This window comes from Exophiala aquamarina (assembly GCF_000709125.1).
Source record: "Exophiala aquamarina CBS 119918 chromosome Unknown aczIA-supercont1.2, whole genome shotgun sequence".
In the NCBI taxonomy this organism is placed as follows: Eukaryota; Fungi; Ascomycota; class Eurotiomycetes; order Chaetothyriales; family Herpotrichiellaceae; genus Exophiala; species Exophiala aquamarina.
The window spans coordinates 1,074,671-1,092,188 of record NW_013550586.1 but is presented as its reverse complement, the minus strand read 5'-3'; the positions used below and the strand labels follow the sequence as shown (position 1 = coordinate 1,092,188).

Here is a 17,518-nt window from a genome sequence, read left to right as displayed (position 1 = left end):
CAGTTTCATGTGGCAATCGTCAGCACAACTCGGCTTCCATGCTAAGAATCGGCAGGTCTCCTTCGGTGCCTGGCCGCGGCACTTTGGCCCTGCTGATATCGGCAGCTCATGCTTGCTCAGATAGTCAGACGCCAAGTTATAGTTGCAAACTAGTCGGAGTCGCTGTGGCACTTGCTGGCAACATTTGGTCGGAGCTGCCCACAGAATCATCTGGTCAGTTGGTCTCCGCTCAAGCAGTTTGGTCTTCCCCGTGTGCTTGTTCCTCGAATTCGACTAATTCAACGCCACTGCCAACGACTTCACCCTCGCCATGAACGATTCGCTTGACAATAACTCCCTCCGCAGGGCTGCGGATTACCGTTTCCATCTTCATACTCTCAATCACGAGAAGTGGCTGGTCTTTCTTGACTCTATCACCAGGTTGAACCAGAACACGAAGGATCTTGGCTGGCATAGGTGAGAGCAAAGAATTCGGTTTCTCCACTACACCCAAAGCTTTGGCGAGCCACGCTGGTGACGATGGTTGCAAACGGTACGACCCCACCGGGGTGAAAAGGTGAATTGCCCCGGAAGAAGGTGAGAATATAACTCGTGAGGTGTGCCGAGTCTGTGGAAAGTAGGTCGTGAGAGTGTTTGTCGAATGGTCTAGTGTCGAGGTCACTGCCATAGGTGAAGAGCTTGATGGTGTGGAAACTGAGAATTGTCCTGGACTCGTCTGGTGGACTTCGACAGAGTACACATCTGGAGTCTTACCTGGACCTGGCTCGAAGTCCGCCGATTGGAAGTGGAAGGATCGTGGTCGGAAGTCCGTGGATGTTGTCAGCCAAGAGGGAGATGATGATTGGGCTGATGGCTGAGAGGATCTACAACTCTGCTTTGTCGACTGGAGGAATGAAGCTATAGCAGCTTCAGCTAGTACCTCGTCACTGACTGAAGCCTTCGGGAAAAGCTCTGACCGGTGCTTTTCGATATACCCTGTTTCAACATCACCAGCCACAAAGTCCGGTGACCTGCATATTCTCTTGAGAAAGTCGATATTTGTCACAGGGCCTGCGACCTCGTAGTCTTGAAGAGCCACAGTCAATTTGCGGAGAGCAGCCTCTCTAGTATCAGCCCGAACGATAAGCTTAGCAATCATCGGGTCATAATGGCTGGATACCTCGTCACCTTGGACAAATCCACTGTCGATACGTACATCTTCTGTCTCTTTGGGAAGGCTGACATGGAGGAGATTTCCAGAGTCCGGGATAAAGCCCTTGTCGGGGTTCTCAGCGTAGATTCGAGCTTCCATAGCGTGGCCTCGCTTCAAGATTTCTTGTTCAACTTGGCCTTGGGTCAAGGGTAATTTGTGACCCTCTGCAATCAAGATCTGCCAATGTACCAAGTCGAGGCCGGTCACCATCTCAGTAACAGGATGCTCGACTTGAAGTCTGGTATTCATTTCCATAAAAAAGAACTCCCCTGAATCATTGTCAAAGATGAACTCGACAGTTCCGGCTCCCTCATACTTGACAGCAAGTGCCGCAGCTCTAGCCTTCCCCCAAATATCTTTTCGTATTGAGTCATCCAGATTAGGAGCGGGAGATTCCTCGAGGATTTTTTGATGCCGTCGCTGTATGGAGCAATCTCGCTCACCAAGAGCCAGGCAATTTCCATGCTTGTCGGCAAAGACCTGGACTTCTATATGCCGTGGGGTAGTAATGTATTTCTCAACAAGGACTTCGTCATTGCCGAAGGAATTTCTAGCTTCGCTCTTTGCACTGTCAAGCATATCTGAGAACTCTTGGGCTGTTTTGGCGATCCTCATGCCCTTGCCACCGCCCCCTCGGACAGCTTTGATAAGGACCGGATACCCAATCTTTTCGGCCTCTTTTGCTAGTGTTTCTGGTGCTTGATCGGAGCCGTGGTATCCAGGTACGCATGGAACACCCGCTGAGTTCATGATCTCCTTACTCCTAGCTTTGTCACCCATATCTTCGATTGCGCTCGCAGGTGGACCAATAAAGGTGATGCCCTCCTCCGCGCACCGTTTGGCAAACTCTGTATTTTCGGACAGGAATCCATAACCTGGGTGTATTGCTTGACATCCTTGCTCCTTTGCGATTCTCAAGATCTTTTCTTGATCGAGGTAGGCGGCAGTAGCACCTAGGTTGAAGGAGAAGGGAGAAGAATGAGCATGCTGAGAAAGGGCGTCTGGATTGGTATAGAGAGTGGTGGTTCGAATTCCATGGTTGGCTGCAGTCCTGTTGACTCTGATGGCAATCTCACCCCTATTTGCTATGAGGATGGAATCCAAGGACCTAATATCAGAGTCGGTGCGGGTGCTGGTGCTGGTGTGTTCAGAGCGAGCCTGTAGAGATGTGAGGCGGACGCGGGAGACTGGTTTGCAACGCCACGAAGCAGCTCGAAGCAATTTACGAGAGGCCATCATCTCAACTATTCTTGTTGTCAAAGGGCTCATGCATGGGAAGAGAAAGTGCTTCAAGGTAAAATGTGCAATAATAACAAGTCCGTTTCACTGATCAGCACGGAAATCAGGCGCGGTTACTCTCGGCCCCGTTTGAGATATGCGGGGAAGAAGCCGTGCCTGTGAAAATCGAGTCCGGCAGATTATAGGAGCGCCGAAGTGTTCTTATCACGTGATAGAATGTTACCGCCCCCTCTTTGCTGTAATTCTCCACAAGCATCTCCCGCCTCGACCACGTGAGGTCGCTGGAACCTGTCCTGCGGAAGGCTTTCAATGTTGTCGTGTTGCTCATACCTGGTGGCGCCTTGGACTGGATTCCTTTGACGTGCTCCTTACCAACACCCCCAGGAATTAATCCATCGAACATTGACTATCTCACGGTGAACACGGATGCTGGGTCATCAGATCGTCACTGTGCTTACGCTTTTCCACCGCGCTGAGCGTGAATTGGCTTTCGATTCCTTCCTCTACACAAGACCCGCTACGCTTTAAAGCGTCAAATGATCACGTCTACGGCGACCGAATATGTCCGACCTCGAGGATTATGCCTATTCTCCATATGATGACCTCGAGGACATTTTGTACGACGCGGACCCCGCTCCTGAACTGGCCGATGATCTGGCCGAACATGCACTTCACAGCCCGGTCTACTTGGATGAAATTGCTGGTTACGAGCTTCAAGAGTACCACAGCGATTGGGAGTATTATAGTGATGACTATATGGACGATGATTCTGCGTTAGAGAATAGAGATTTCGTCGAGCATCAAACATCCAGGAAACGCGGGAAGAAACGGAAGTTGGTTGAGACCAAAGATATACCTGAACTAGATCTGAACGAAACAAAGCTGATCACTCGATCGATCAAAGGCACTGTGTGGGCACGGCCTGGAAGGACGGAGCCCCCCACTCATACCGTCGGCCAGGGCGATCGGATATCTCTCATGAAGAATTGGAGGCAGGTCTTCTCAATCAAGGACGATGGTTGGGGTCGCCGAACCGATGTCGTTGACAACGATGAATCTTGGGCCAAAGATCTCGGTCTAGCCGATATGGGCCTGCAACCACAGCGGCAAAAGTCGTTCGAGCAAGAGCCTGTTCAGCAAGATGATGATGAATACGAAGAGGAAGGCAGTGTGAGCGAGAATGAAGATTACGATGAAGATATTGACGATGATGTCGGAGATGTCAATTCAGTGACAAGCATGACGTCGGATCTTCAAGTCGAAGACATCGATGTCATCAGCAACTCGAAGTTGAATGGTGGCAGTGGAAGAGAAGCAACGAATTCATCCAGTCAGAAGCGCCTGACAACGCTGAATCAGGTGATGGATGCTACTATCGATTCATCAATGGCCAGTGACGATGAAAATCCTCGAAAGCGACGGCGGTTGAAGCCAGGCCAACAAACACCACCTACTTCCAGCGGACCAGTTCCCAAGCAGCACCAGAACGGTTCGACCAAGCCCACGTATAAAGGGCACCTCAATGGAAATGCGAAAACGAAGCCTGCAAGTGGGGACGGCCTGAGAACGAGCAAAAAACGAAAAGCATCCGAAGAGCCGTCCACCGAGCACGATAATGACCTGGTGTTAGATGAGCCTCGTCGAGCGAAGCGAATCGCAGCTCGAAGCACGAATGGCAGTTCTGCCAGTGAGACAAGTGAGAGGCGTTCGCGTCGAAAGCGTGGCAGCACGAACGTTTGAACGTTTGAAACTTTGATGCACACTTTCTCTGTCCACTCCATCCTTTTACACCGTCGGCTGTTCTCTCCACAAATGATATGTTTTGCTTTCGGAAATCATAGCGCTGAGCGGATACTCGCCTGGAATGATCAAATTGCTGCTGTTTGAGATCGCATTTGCTGGACGACATGAGCATGGGCCGCCTATGCAGGATTGGTAAAAGGCGGTTCGGGTATATACCTGCAAGGGCTGGCGGGGTCAACAACGAACAGCTGGGGAATAGGTAGCCTGGATATTGCAGTAGTGGGAAAAGAGACATAATTGTGACTGCCAGTGCCCAGTGCATGTACAACCTAGATACCTAATGTAGGATCTTGGTCATTGTGTTTTCCTTCTTGTAGTCACTAGTACTCCGCACAATGGCAGTAGTAGTGGCGCCAGTGGTATAGCATGAAGGGATGTGAATACTGGCCAGATGTGTCGCCGTAATGGCTTGGCGGCCGTAGTAGAAACTGCCAGTGTGCCACGGCCAGTCAACTGAATCTACAACGTACTCCAGTCTCCGAGTTCTACCACCACCACGGCCACTTTCAACCTGCGTCTGCATCTGCATCTGTATTTCGAGCTCAGGATCAATCCATCTTTGACCTTTGGGATTTGTGTATTTCTCTTGCATTTCAATTCCCCCTACACCCCTGAATCGGAATCCCTTCCTGCCGTCCATTCAGATCTGCACCTCGAGGACAGCAAATCGGCGTGAACACCAATCTGCTGAATAATTTACGGGGGTATGTTTTATCGCCATCTCGAGATTTACTCTATTTCAATCCACGGCATGAATCCTCTCTTGGTCCTTGACCTCCTCTACCATTCATTCGTCAGGGACATGCACTGACTCCAATGCTCCTTGTGCAGAACCCACCTTCGAAGAATAATCCCCCCCAAGAGGTGGATGGAGTCAACGAGGACCATTTTACTTTGCTAGAAGAAGGACGGGCGTCAAGATGTCTTACAGTATGTTTTCTATACACCATTTGACTGGTTCAGCCATTTCCTTTCACTTCTGGGATGTCCGCTAGTCTGACTTTACACTATCAGATGGCTCGTACCTCTCGTCCCCTGACACGCCATCCACTGTCTTCCCCGAGCGACTTATTCGACCTCTTCCTCGACGATCCCTCAAATCTCGTCTGTCTCAAGAGGCCGTGGAGGCCATTACATATCCTCCAACCCTGCCTTCGACAAGCCTCCCCACTTACACACACTATGGTGAGAACGGCGAGTTTATGAATCAGAGTAAGGTGATACTGTCAAACCACAGCGATGGCTACGACCATGACCACCACCATGACCACTACGATGACGATCATGACCATGACCATTGCCCGCACCACCACCATCACCATCACCACCATCACTGCCATCATGATGAAGATGATGACGAACTAGACTCTGGTGATGACTCGTTGGGTCCTGTTCGCCACTCAACCTCATATCGCAGTTCTCCAAATTCTCCCAGATCTTCAAGAGCGACAAAGTATGGCACTAAAAATGCTGGGTCTGGTCCAGATGGCTACGAAGCCTTTGAAAACACGAACAATAAAAAGAAACGGAAAATCCCGACATCTGGAAGTCTGAGCTTGCATCACTCATCTTTAACAAACGACCTTGCACACTTGGGCATCAACGGAGGGAAGAACGGAGCATCTGATGATGCATATTATGCCTCAACTCACTCTGGGAGTGCTTCTGGCCTCGGTGTACAAGGCGCTGGCAGGGGCCGGAACAGTAGAAAACTACCAGGTCGAAATCCCTTGGGCGTATCAGTTAATGGCACGAATGTTCGCACTGGATCGTCTAAGTATGACCAGAACATGAGCACCAATGCCAGGGGTAGGTCACGCTTTGCTACAAATGGAATCGATCAAGACTGACAAAGACAGCTGAAGAATCGAAAGACCAAGGGATCATTTCTGCCGCCATCGCCAATGCCACAGCCCTTCTCCGCAAACCTCTAAGCAAAGGTCAGGAGAATGTCGGGGTGTTGGATCAACAAGCCAAACCTGCCCCTACGAACTCACAATTCACCTTTACTTGTGAGACCGAGGCAAAGGGAGTTACCTTCCCCGAACAAAGTCTCTATTCGCCAGGATATAATCAGCGAGCCAACAATCTTGCACACACTTCACAAACTGTCGCCAATCAAAAGCACTCGACACAAACCACCCAAACGGGTCCCAATATTGCTTCTCAGAGTGGACAGCAAGCCGGCACAGCAGCTCCCGCGGCAGGCAACAGTAATGCGCAAGGCAAGAAGCCTCGAAGGCGAAGAGGGGATGTGTATGCTCTTGCAGCTCGGCAAAGGAAGCTTCAGCAGGAGTACAACAATCTTCAACACCCTCCAGCCCCCGAAGACATCTGGATTTGTGAGTTCTGCGAATATGAAAGTATTTTTGGTCAGCCACCACATGCTTTGATTCGACAGTATGAAATCAAGGATCGGAAGGAACGTCGTCGACTGGCAGAAAAAAGGAGATTGCTAGAGAAAGCTAAGTTGAAGGGAAGAAAGGGCAAGAAGCAGAGCAAGAATGCCACCAAGGCCGCAACACAAGCGGCTCCAGTTCATCAACCAGCGCACGACAGTCAATATATGGATCAGTTGGGAGATGATGAGTTGGACTATGGTTATGACGACGACCCGATCCCGATGCCTGCTCCACCTACACAAACATCTGGAAAGCAGCAGCCGATGCCAGGCACTTACAATACCACCGCCGGCAAAACAGCAGGCGGAGGGCCTGGAGGCGGAGCGGTACGATGACAGTGGACAACCCGCTGCTGCCATGCATCCCTCAGTTTCTCGTCTGGCTCTGTCTTTCTCTATCTGTTTGTGTCTTTGGTTTGGCATTGCACTGGCGTCTGTATTTTGGTCGTTTGTTCATCCTGCGGTTGTCCTTTTGTTTATGTGTACTTAATTCCCTTGATCAGCCCTTTACCATAGCCTTGCACATACTCCTCTCTGACAACCTTGGACCGGGTACCATATGCCTTGGCTACTCAGGTGTCTTGAATCCCCGGATCGCCTTGGCGAGATAGATAAATATATACGAAACCAAGTCACCAGAGTACCGAGGACTAATGGAGTACTCAGTCGTTTATGTCCCTTTTAACTTTGAAGCATGTGGTATAGTGGTCATATGGGGCGGCTGTTGGTTGTTAGTAATATGTCACGTGTGGTTGGGCTCGACAACGGCTAAGACAGGGATCCCGGCCTGTTCTGTCTAAAACAGGCTTGTCCCGCGTCACGAGTCCCAATGGACAGATGCAAGCCCAGGGACGCCGTTAGAGAAAGGTGTCAAGGTGGCTGAGACTCCGCCTCCCACCAACTGCCAGCAGCACAAACGAAGCCTATCAATGCCTTTTTGCGGGGTCGATCTGCCAAAGCTACAAGGCACGCGTGGCTTGAGTGCCAGTCAATGGCTGCAATGGCTCATGGATGACGCAGTTGATCAATGCGCCAACAATAGCAGAACTAGATCCAAGATTGAGCAACGTCGACCTTAGGATTCCAGGTTATCTATCGGTGGTGGGTCGAAACGGGTACATTCTTTTGTTTGAGTCTCTGCGCTCTTGGTGATATAACACTGTCGTTTGCTCTCCCTCTCATGACTGATCATCGCTACTGATCGCTACCTGACTACATGAGCATATGGCCACCTGCATAGCGACACTTGCATCTGTCTGTCACCAGCTGCAGTCACCATCATAGAGGTCCAATTTTCGAAATCTTGACACACAATCCCAGCTCACCGTCACAAACAGTGCCCGGTCAATTCCTTCAAACCAAAGACGGGGTCTTTCATCCTTGTCACTATAATCCCGTTGTCAGGGAAGAGAACAAAGGGACACAACCGCTTTAAAACCGAACAACCACAACTAAGCATTCTTTATCTAGTAGTGGAATGTCAAGTATTGGGAATAGTCCAAACATCACACGAAAGGCCCTCCTAACATTCTAGCATTCTACAGTTTCCTGCCACTGGTACACATTTTGAAATACCCTACCATTTCTTCAAACACTTTACTCAGAAGCACAATACGTCGCAAAACTCCCTCTCCAAGTATTCCCCAGATATTCCCCAGAGTTGAAACCCCCTGTTCACCAACACCAACAACAAGCTAATTACCCAGCTCTCGAAAGACAGAAAACATGAAGCCCGCTCGCGTTAGGAACCTCGTCAACCGCAAAGGCGCTCTTTGGGCTCGAGCAAAGAGCCAAGCCAAGATTTGGAAGGGTACGACAATATTCCATTTCATCTTACGCCTGCTCCAATTGGTTGCCGGTCTCGTCGTCGTCGGCATGTACGGCAAGTACCTCAACCGCGCCGTCAAGGTGGACGTATACGCTGATGGAAAATGGGTACGTGAAGCCGAGTCTATCGCGCCAGAGTTTATCCGACTAATCTTCACCCTGCAGGTGTACGCCGTCGTCGTCGGCTCCGTTGCCGCCGCGAGCGCCATCACGTTCATGTGCGCCGCAGGGTTCCTCCACTTTGGCACCGTCGCCGTCTGTTTTGCGTGGGATTGGGTCCTCGTCATTCTCTTCGCCGCCCTGACTGGCATCTTCGGGTCGATGTATATGCCCGAGCGGGTCGAGATGGACGAGGACATTCAATACATGAAGATCGCCGTAATATTTGACCTCATCAACCTGGGGCTCTGGTTCGCTAGCGCGGTCTGGTCGACATTCGCCTTCTGTCGGGCGCGCAAGTTTCAAATATACGGCCGCAAAAAGGCCGGAGGTGAGCGAAGAGTCGCCCGAGCCCCCAGCGCCACGAGTTGAAATGCTAAAATCATGCAATGACTGCGCCGTGACTGGCTCCATCTCCACCATATTAAGCGGTCATGTACATATGTCATGTCAAAGCACAAACACCAAGGCGATGTTTTGCCTTGAGTCTTTCCATCTTTCAGAATTCACCTACCGCGGTACTACCCGATTGACAAGGCCATGTCGTCGACCGCAGAAACAAGCCATCCGAATCCCAGTCAGCCAGCCAGCGAGCAAGCGAGTCGAGCACGAAGATCCCTCCGAGCAGGTTATTTATGTGTCCATATAGTACCTCAATAAACGTCGCATTTTGGCTTGGAGAACAATATCCCTTCAAGTCAGGTAGCTATGCTAAGACTTGAGACTTGGGTTTTTCTGTCCTCATGATGCGTTTCCCTGAAGTCTCAGCATGCGTGCATAGGTACCGAACAGTCCAAACTGATACTCCTTCTCACTGTGGTAGGTAAGTGATCCGTGGCGACTGGACTTAGCAGGTAGGTAGGCAGAGGGCCAATCACCAGTCGCCAGTTTTTGTCAGATTTGGTGCTTCCAAAACCGCCTACCTGAAGTACGTGCACACATACATACCTTTACAGTAGGTCCGCGGCTTCGAAGTATCGTTGAGGGCCTTGAATGACTTGTTACGTACTTGTGCCCCGCTATAGTACCGTGGCCCATTCCTAGCAGCCAGGGCTGTTCAGGGAGGCGGAGACCTCGCTCGGAACGCGTACAGGGTATGTGGGTAGTCGTTGAGCACCTGAAGGATCCGGTAGCCATTGATATTGGTATTGTGTTGATATTGTTCTTCCCCGCCATGAAGCGAGGCCCCTCACGCCCACTGGGCTCCCCCCGGTAGGCTAGGCTATATTGACGTGCAACTGAGTTGATTGGGGCCACATCAACACCGCCTCACCTCGAGTACTTGTGGAGTGCTTGTGCACGGACAGTCTCTCTTCTAGAGCGCGAAGGAGAGGGAAGATCTTTCACAGAAGCGCTCGAGCGAGAACCTGACCGTCAATACGGAGTTTTCTTTCTGCCCCCGGGGGAAGCTTGGGCTTGGGCTTGGGCTTTACAGTAGCCTAGCCTCGAACCCCCTCCCCCCCCTCTGGGTCACCCTTCCGCCCTGCCCACAAAACCTCGGTTTGTTTGCGAGGTAGGTCGAGGTAGGTCGAGGCGAGGCGAGGCGAGGCGAGGCGGTTGGCGTTGTGTCGGTTGACTCCTACGGTGTCCGTCGTACCAGGTACGACGGATCGATCATCAGACAGACAGATGAGTCGGTGTGTCGAATGGTTAGGTTTGAGACGTGGGATGCGTTGTTGCGTTTCGGGACTACCACTACCACTACGTGAGGCACTATCTGTTACCGAAGCCCACGAACGTAAAGCAGTAGGAAGTAGGAAGTACCTCCTCCACAGACCCGGGAACCCGTGAATAGAGCCGCATGGACCCTGTTGGACGCTTTCGACGTTAGATAGAGGACCCGAAGTTTAGCTACGAGTAGATACACAAGGACTCCGTACTATCTCCGTACTAATGTAACATTAAAATGGGTTTGGGAACTGACAGCCTGAGATTACCCTTTGCGACTTCGTACCGACCGGCGTGCAGCGCTCGTATGTAAACCGGGAGTGCGGGTAAGTCCATAATGAGAATCATCAGCTAATTATCGTGCAACGCATGGCCCCTAGTCACCGCCTCGAGATCGTGGGTGCAAGACTTTCCTGGACGGCATGGCTTGGCTTGGATCGATGCGTTGGTTGCACGAGGACCTCTTTGAACGTGTGAGTCGGTCGAATTTACAGTACATCACAATGCCCTGTTCTCGGTGGTCTTGTCACACGCGGAGACGATGGGAATGCCCACAATACCCTACCAGCATTTACGAGAACCTGTCAGTGGCTGGCGAGTACGTAGCAAGACGCAGATCCGGCTCAACATGGCTCTTTCGAGTAATGAGCTACGGTGATTTGCCTGGTGTGCTGTGTACCTGTACCTTATAGGCGAATGGGTACGCCTTGCTGGGGGCCCAGGAGGGACACCACCCTACCAAGGCACCCCTAAGTAGCCACTACGGGGCACCATGTCCCCTCTCTCAGGGGGTGGATGGGGCCACTCGAGCCCCTCACCAGGTAGGTCCCCACTCTGACGTCTTCGCGTCAACAATTTCTCTCCCACGTTTAGACAAGCTGGTGAAATGTGGTCTGAATTTCAATGGGAGCTTCGTTCGAGCCGGTCGTTGTTCAATGATTGATTGATTTCTGGCTACTTTTGAGTATTGACACAGCCCAAGACAGCCACAGCCCGCTGGTATTACTTCACAGACCACAAAGCTCTTTGCATAGCATTTTACGTTTGTCATCCAGTTCGTGTGGAGGAGTCCGTGGGAGACCCAAACAGTTCTCACCTCATCTCCGCTCCAGGTTGTGAGACTCGTCGCGGTTGTCTCGCTTGTAACGCAGTTCTGTATTTTACCTCTCTTCCTCGAAACAGTGCTCGCACAGGTCAGTGGATAGCAATCCCTTTTGCGAGCGCTCGTTGGCTGCCCAGGTGTCCGTTTGATTGTTCTCTAACCGGTCCACCTGAGTCGACAGTGCAGGAGCAGAACATACCGAAGGTGCCCGCAGGCAGAAGAGCTAGGTGAAAATGAATACTCAAAGTTCACTGAATTTACTCCGCCGACTGGCAACGACATCAACTCGAGTCTCCCGACCTGCCGTGGCAGTTAAGCCTGGCCTTCGTGCTTTCTCCACGAGTCCGGCTCGCTCTCTCCGCATCACATCCCTCTTGAATGACAAATCCGACCCTTACCACAAGTCGAGTACGGAAGCGACAGGGACAAGTGCAGGCCCCCACGAAGGCTCCGCATCACGAACGGATCGCGAGATCATCGTCGAATACCCAGAGGATGAGAAGGAATTTGACAGACACGAGCGCCCGCTGCGGGGCTTTGGAGGAGTGCAGAATGTGAGGACACTGCCGACATTTTCCCTCGAGGGCCGGACCGCTGTCGTCACTGGGGGTGCAAGAGGGCTGGGTCTTGTCATGGGACAGGCTCTAGTGAACTCTGGAGCTGATTTGGCGATCGTGGATTTGAATAGTGCGTGCCCGCCTGTTTTGTCGTCCATGTCCGGAGTCATGCTGACACGAAGTCTCCCGAACAGAGGAGGAAGGTGAAAAACAAGCCGCTGAAATCATTCGCCTGTTCCAGAAGGACTTTCCAGACGAGGATCCGCCCAGAGTGACCGCACACTATTCCGACGTGTCTGACCCTGAAAGTGTGTCGGCCTGCATTAACGAAATCATCTCGCAGCACGGGAAGATCGACCACCTAGTGACCTCTGCTGGCTTCACCGAGAATTTCTCGGCGGAAACATATCCGTATGATCGGATCAAGAAACTCTGGGGTGTAAATGTTGACGGGACCTACCTCTTTGCCACTGGAGTCGCTCGACACCTGATGGAGAGAGGCAGCATTACTCACGGCAGCATAGTCATGATTGGAAGCATGTCTGGTGCGGTGGTCAATGTCCCTCAACCACAAGCCCCTTATAATGCAGCCAAAGCCGCAGTCCGCCACCTTGCCGCTAGTTTGGCAGTAGAGTGGGCGCACGCCCACATCCGAGTCAATTGTATCTCCCCAGGATATATGTTGACAGCTCTAACTCGCAAAATTCTTGACGATAACCCAGAACTCAACAAGACCTGGACTTCCTTGATCCCAGTCGGCAAAATGGGTTCACCGGAGGATTTGCAGGGTGCGGTGGTATACCTTCTTAGTGACGCGAGCCGCTATGTCACTGGAGCTGATCTTCGGGTCGATGGAGGGTAAGTGGTTCTCTTGTCCCCCTGCGCTCATGCCTGTACTATATTATGATTCCACGACTCCACATCAACCGGTGTCAGAGACGGTCCTGCAAGGGAAGAGTTTTGGGTCTTGTCGTCAAATTCATGCTGTCCGAGAGCTTCTCTGAGCTGTGGCTAACCGAAATCTCCCAGATATACATGCACATAAGCAAGGCCGATGTGTTTTCGGTTCTATGCTTTAATCAGGAACAGGGACACTGGACTATTGACTCTTTGTGGGAGCATGTTCACGTCACGGCGGTCAATCTGCTTGAACTCATTTCAACATCTGGGCCATTGCATTGGCACAGTCACCCCGAGGAGCGGCGTCTTAGGTAGTGTAGGTGTGTCGAATCGAGCACTTTGAGGGTCAATAAACATACTCGTAAGGCGATGGTGCAACAGAGAGTAGACACAGCCAATAATCTTGGGCCCTAGTATAATGGCTGTTGCCAATTAATTAATAGTATATGGATTGAGTCCAGGTTGGGCAGTCTGCAAATCAACTCAAAGGTTAGGCGAGTCCGGGGGGATCATGGGCTGCAGCAGGACTCGGCCATTATAATTTCCGTCGGGTTAGAGTATATGATAGGGTGTTGCAGAGTGGACCGGTTCAATCATGCCGACGACGCGGGAGACGTTGTGATCATGCTTACCACCCAGCGCCATGGGATTGCATCAAGAATAGCGTGCATTCAGGCAACCCAGAACCCCCCAGGAGGACCAATAGTTGCATATCCAGATCCCACGCACCAAGGGTCGCACATGTCTGTCGTGCGTTTAGTGATCGGGGAATTGTTTCTGTTGCCAATAGTCATTACGTGTCCACTGTCTGTGGACGCTGGCAATGCCATGACGGGAGTTGAGGGCGTGAGTTTGCGAACTGTAGAGGTTCCGCACGCTTTGGGTGTGCAAGAGGTGTCTGAAGATCTTCAATACTTTAGGCAGGGGATCTTTCCTTGCCTTGGTGGTTGGCGCTGTGAAGTATTGACCGAATACCTGACGACAAGCCTAACAAACACGGAGAGCAACGGTCTAGACAATGCATACCAAGTACGCACGGGTCCAGGCCTATCTGGTTGCTACTTCAGGAGGAATGAGAACAGGGGCCCTCCAACCTTAGTCTCGAGCGCTTCAGCGTCTATCCGGTGGGTTGCCACGTGCAGATCTGCAACTTGATACATTGGTGGGGCCCACTGCCAAACTAGAGTGTTCAAGCAGGCAGCGGCCGGAACTGCAGCCACTGGACCTCCGGCTCTGGCCTGGGGTGGCAAGAATTACTACTTAGGTAGTTGGTGGGTTGTACGGAGTATTGGTATAGCAACAAGGGTCGGTGGAGACGAACAAGGAAAGAGGAGCGTGGCATTGGCTGAGCGTCGACGAGCATCTCCCGACGGCAGTTTCCGGGAGGCCAACATGGCAAGACCTGCCTGGAGCCCTGGAAGCCGATGAGGATATGATGTGTTCTTGGGAGTGCTCCTGTTAATGGAGGGTTGGTAGAATAGATGCATAACCATCGGACTTCGGGGGGGAGGTCATGCACACAGATAAGGTCGCGGAGTTGGCCGCGATATCGCTCGGAACGGAAGTTGAAGTGCATGTAGTACGACAGACCTAGATGGTTCGTTGAGTCGACCCGGCACCGTGGGTGACGGGCAAGCGGTAGTAGTGTTAAAGGTCGGTAGCGGTAGCGGTTGCAAGCAGAATGTGGGATGGCACAGGTGTGTGGCTGAATGGAAGAACCAAGTGTGGTTCGGCTATGAATGACAGGGAGGATGTGCTCTCGAAACGAAGGGACACAGATTCACGGCCTAAAGGCTGGGCGGGCGGAATGCAACATCAAATTGTATATCGAATTGTATACGAGTTGGTAGAGGGCACCTGGTGGAGGATTGTGCTGTCCTGTCTATGGACTACAAGTAACAGCGATATGAAGAAGCCTGGTGAGTCGTGACTGAGACTTGCTGCCTACGAGGAATGGCACTCGGTGCTCTGCTCTCTGCTCTCTGTTGCTCCCGGCCGCGAGTATGGGTTTCGCTGTAGCCCCGAGGCACCGAGCACCCCGTACCCCGACAGACCACAGTACAGGCACCCAGGCACGTCAGCAGGCAGTGAGGCGCCTAACATCACCTCTGGGTTCAGGTAGCTGTACTCCCCTACAGTAGGTCCGTCGTGCCAGGGGTCGGCCGCCTGTGACCGTTCGATGGCCCCGAGCGTGATCGCGAGACTGGGCTTTGCATGCTTGTGTTCTGGACTTTTCTGGCGCCCTGTTCCCACCCACCCTCTCGCCCAGATGTGCCTAGCACCCTGGCCCCGGTCACCGCTTGCGACGATCTTTGACGCATCAGGCGGTGAGCTTCAGGTACGACTCCGAGGTACGACGAGCTTGTGCCAACCTTTGCTACCAACGCACCATGCGATTCTGTGACCAGGAATCCCTTCGCCTTGGTGCTGGCTATGTGCTCGGAGTTGGGTGTTGTGCACTGAGTATTACCTGCCGGTCAGGGCCAGGGTGATCTTGTCGCCACTCTCCTCTGCAACACCACAAACGCCATGCTGTATCCGAACTCATTCATTCATTCATTCATTCACACCTGTCCTACTTTTCCTGGTCCACCAACTATCACGTCAGAAGCCCGACCCAGTCCAGTCCAGTAATTGCCATGATGCTTAGCCACCATCGTCTTCGCTATCATGACTTGCTCGCTTGAAGACGCCTGCCGCAGGCTTTCGCTTTTGCCGGCCCCGTTCACCTGTTTCCTATTTCCCATCCCAGCTTCCCTCCCCGTTTTTTCATTACTGCCCAACAATGTTCCCATGACTACTCCTATGTACGAGGTACTGGGTACTGCTACCGACAAGCAACACGCATCCGTGGGTCCCTCCATTGACGCGGTATCCGTATAGCGACCGGGTCCAGATGGGTATTCGTCTCAATCCGGTCTCTCCCCCTCCCCTTCACCTCCATCCGCCCGTTGATCCTCGGGTCTCTGGCCGTGGTCCTGGTCGAGGTCGAGGTCGTCGCCTGACCAGAGTGTCTGCCCCCTCGGCTGCTAGTAACCTACCTACATAATGTTGTAGTGCTTGGTCTAGTTCCCGGAGTAAGTGTCGTCGTTTGCTGCGGCCTAACCGTGTTCCTGCATCAAGGTCTGGCTCTTGGTACAGCTCTTCCTCCACTTGCGGCGTCGCCCTCGCTCTAGTCTGGATTTGCAATATCCACTTCTTCTTCCCTTCTCTTCCTCTTCCTCTTCCTTGCGGTACTATCCTTTGCGCCCTCTCCTCCTCAGTCTTGGTCGTCTGACGTCCAACGGAGACGAGCACCGCCCTGGACCGCCCTGGACCGCCCTGGCATGTCCACCCAAAGCTTTCCAACCATAACCTGCCAGCTCTTGACTCTCCTCCCGATCTATCCATAAGACCCAAGGTATTTCCCATCCCATCATAGCCCCTCTCCACTTTGGCATCCCTTCTCTATTCTGACAGCTTTGCCCCTTCCTCTCCCACCGTCCATTCAGACATTAGACCCAAAATCACCCTCACAGAGCCCCAGTTGCCGCTGCCTCCCTCCTGCCACTCAGCCATCGACCTCACTTTCTTGCCCGCCCTCTCCATCAGTCAGCCTTCCGCCAAAACGGGCTCACCAGATCTGAGTCAATCTGCTCACTTTCTATTCCTGGTTTCCACATCTACATAGGGATAGGGATAGGTACTCGTACCACTGAGCCAGCTTCCGACTCCATGGCACGCCCACCAGTCCGGACCGACAACTGAAGTCGTGACTGGCTCCCGTCTTTTTAGCTTCCGGGGCTCACAATCCTATTCTTTCCTTCTGACTGTGCCTTACCGACCAACAGAGACTCCAAATTCAAATTCAAGTCCAAGTCCAAATCCAATTCTGTGCCAAACTCCGATTCTGGCGTCCGTCCAAGATTCAGGGTTCCCAGCTTCGGTTGCCAATTGCCAGTTGCCCCATTGCCCTCCTGACACGGTGCGCCACGCTTTCGACGGACCACACCACCAACCAGCTCAATTCTCTTTTCTTACAGAAGGAAAAAAGGTCCACTCTGCTCAAATCAAATATCGGTCGTCCCTTTCACACCGACCTTTGCTCAACCAACTTCCGCCAGCAAGTCTTGCCTGCTCTGCTGGCAGCAGGCTCCTACGCTTCTGTCACCCTTCTTCAATCCCCCATTTGTTGTCCCTTGCTCCATGGCCACCTCTCTCTGTCGCAATTAACATCCCTCGTCAAAGGATATGTGCTGCTCCGCTTCGTGCCCTGTGGTTGACAGTTGGTTTTGTGGAGCTAAAGGGGACAATCGTTGAACATCGCATGCCATGACCGCCATCCTGCCTCGAGGTCTTATCAGCCCTGCAACAATAGAACAAAATGCTTTCGGGGAGTCCACGACTGATCTTGACAATCAACAGATCCTTCGCCGATTTTGGAGAGGTTAGTCTTCCATGCTTTTTACAGCCTGATGATGGCGATTGACCACGGCTGCAGTCTACGCAATCCAAAGTGATGCCTCTCATGACAGTGCGAGTGTGAGGGCTCGCAATCTCTTTTGGAGAGTTTGGACCTGCCCTAGGCTTGCGAGATCCATTAGCAGTGCCACCTTGATGAGGCTCTTGCGCCGAACAGGTCAAGAGTTCGAGCTGGACCCTATAGGCCATCGCATTCCACTTCCACCGCT

The 17,518-nt window shown here is 52.2% G+C and overlaps 5 protein-coding genes across 5 annotated transcripts; 4 read left to right on the top strand and 1 right to left on the bottom strand.

Annotated features, from left to right (window-relative positions):
• Window positions 1-229: 229 nt before the first annotated feature.
• A1O9_02218 (3-methylcrotonyl-CoA carboxylase alpha subunit) lies at window positions 230-2,428 on the bottom strand (the record flags this gene model as incomplete). The annotated part of the gene is made up of 1 exon (XM_013407793.1): window positions 230-2,428. One exon carries the CDS (start codon window positions 2,426-2,428, stop codon window positions 230-232), a length of 2,199 nt encoding a protein of 732 aa, XP_013263247.1.
• Window positions 2,429-2,992: 564 nt separating this feature from the next.
• A1O9_02217 (uncharacterized protein) lies at window positions 2,993-4,156 on the top strand (the record flags this gene model as incomplete). Its single annotated transcript, XM_013407792.1, has 2 exons — window positions 2,993-3,643; window positions 3,770-4,156. Coding segments are annotated over 2 exons (1,038 nt in total), but the record flags the coding sequence as incomplete, so codon positions are not given.
• A 998-nt stretch (window positions 4,157-5,154) lies between these two features.
• Window positions 5,155-6,971, top strand: A1O9_02216 (uncharacterized protein; the record flags this gene model as incomplete). Its single annotated transcript, XM_013407791.1, has 3 exons — window positions 5,155-5,164; window positions 5,249-6,043; window positions 6,094-6,971. 3 exons carry the CDS (start codon window positions 5,155-5,157, stop codon window positions 6,969-6,971), a joined length of 1,683 nt encoding a protein of 560 aa, XP_013263245.1.
• Window positions 6,972-8,360: 1,389 nt separating this feature from the next.
• On the top strand, window positions 8,361-8,993 carry A1O9_02215 (uncharacterized protein; the record flags this gene model as incomplete). Its single annotated transcript, XM_013407790.1, has 2 exons — window positions 8,361-8,570; window positions 8,628-8,993. 2 exons carry the CDS (start codon window positions 8,361-8,363, stop codon window positions 8,991-8,993), a joined length of 576 nt encoding a protein of 191 aa, XP_013263244.1.
• Window positions 8,994-11,624: 2,631 nt separating this feature from the next.
• A1O9_02214 (gluconate 5-dehydrogenase) lies at window positions 11,625-12,810 on the top strand (the record flags this gene model as incomplete). Its single annotated transcript, XM_013407789.1, has 2 exons — window positions 11,625-12,078; window positions 12,143-12,810. 2 exons carry the CDS (start codon window positions 11,625-11,627, stop codon window positions 12,808-12,810), a joined length of 1,122 nt encoding a protein of 373 aa, XP_013263243.1.
• Between the last annotated feature and the right edge of the window lie 4,708 nt (window positions 12,811-17,518).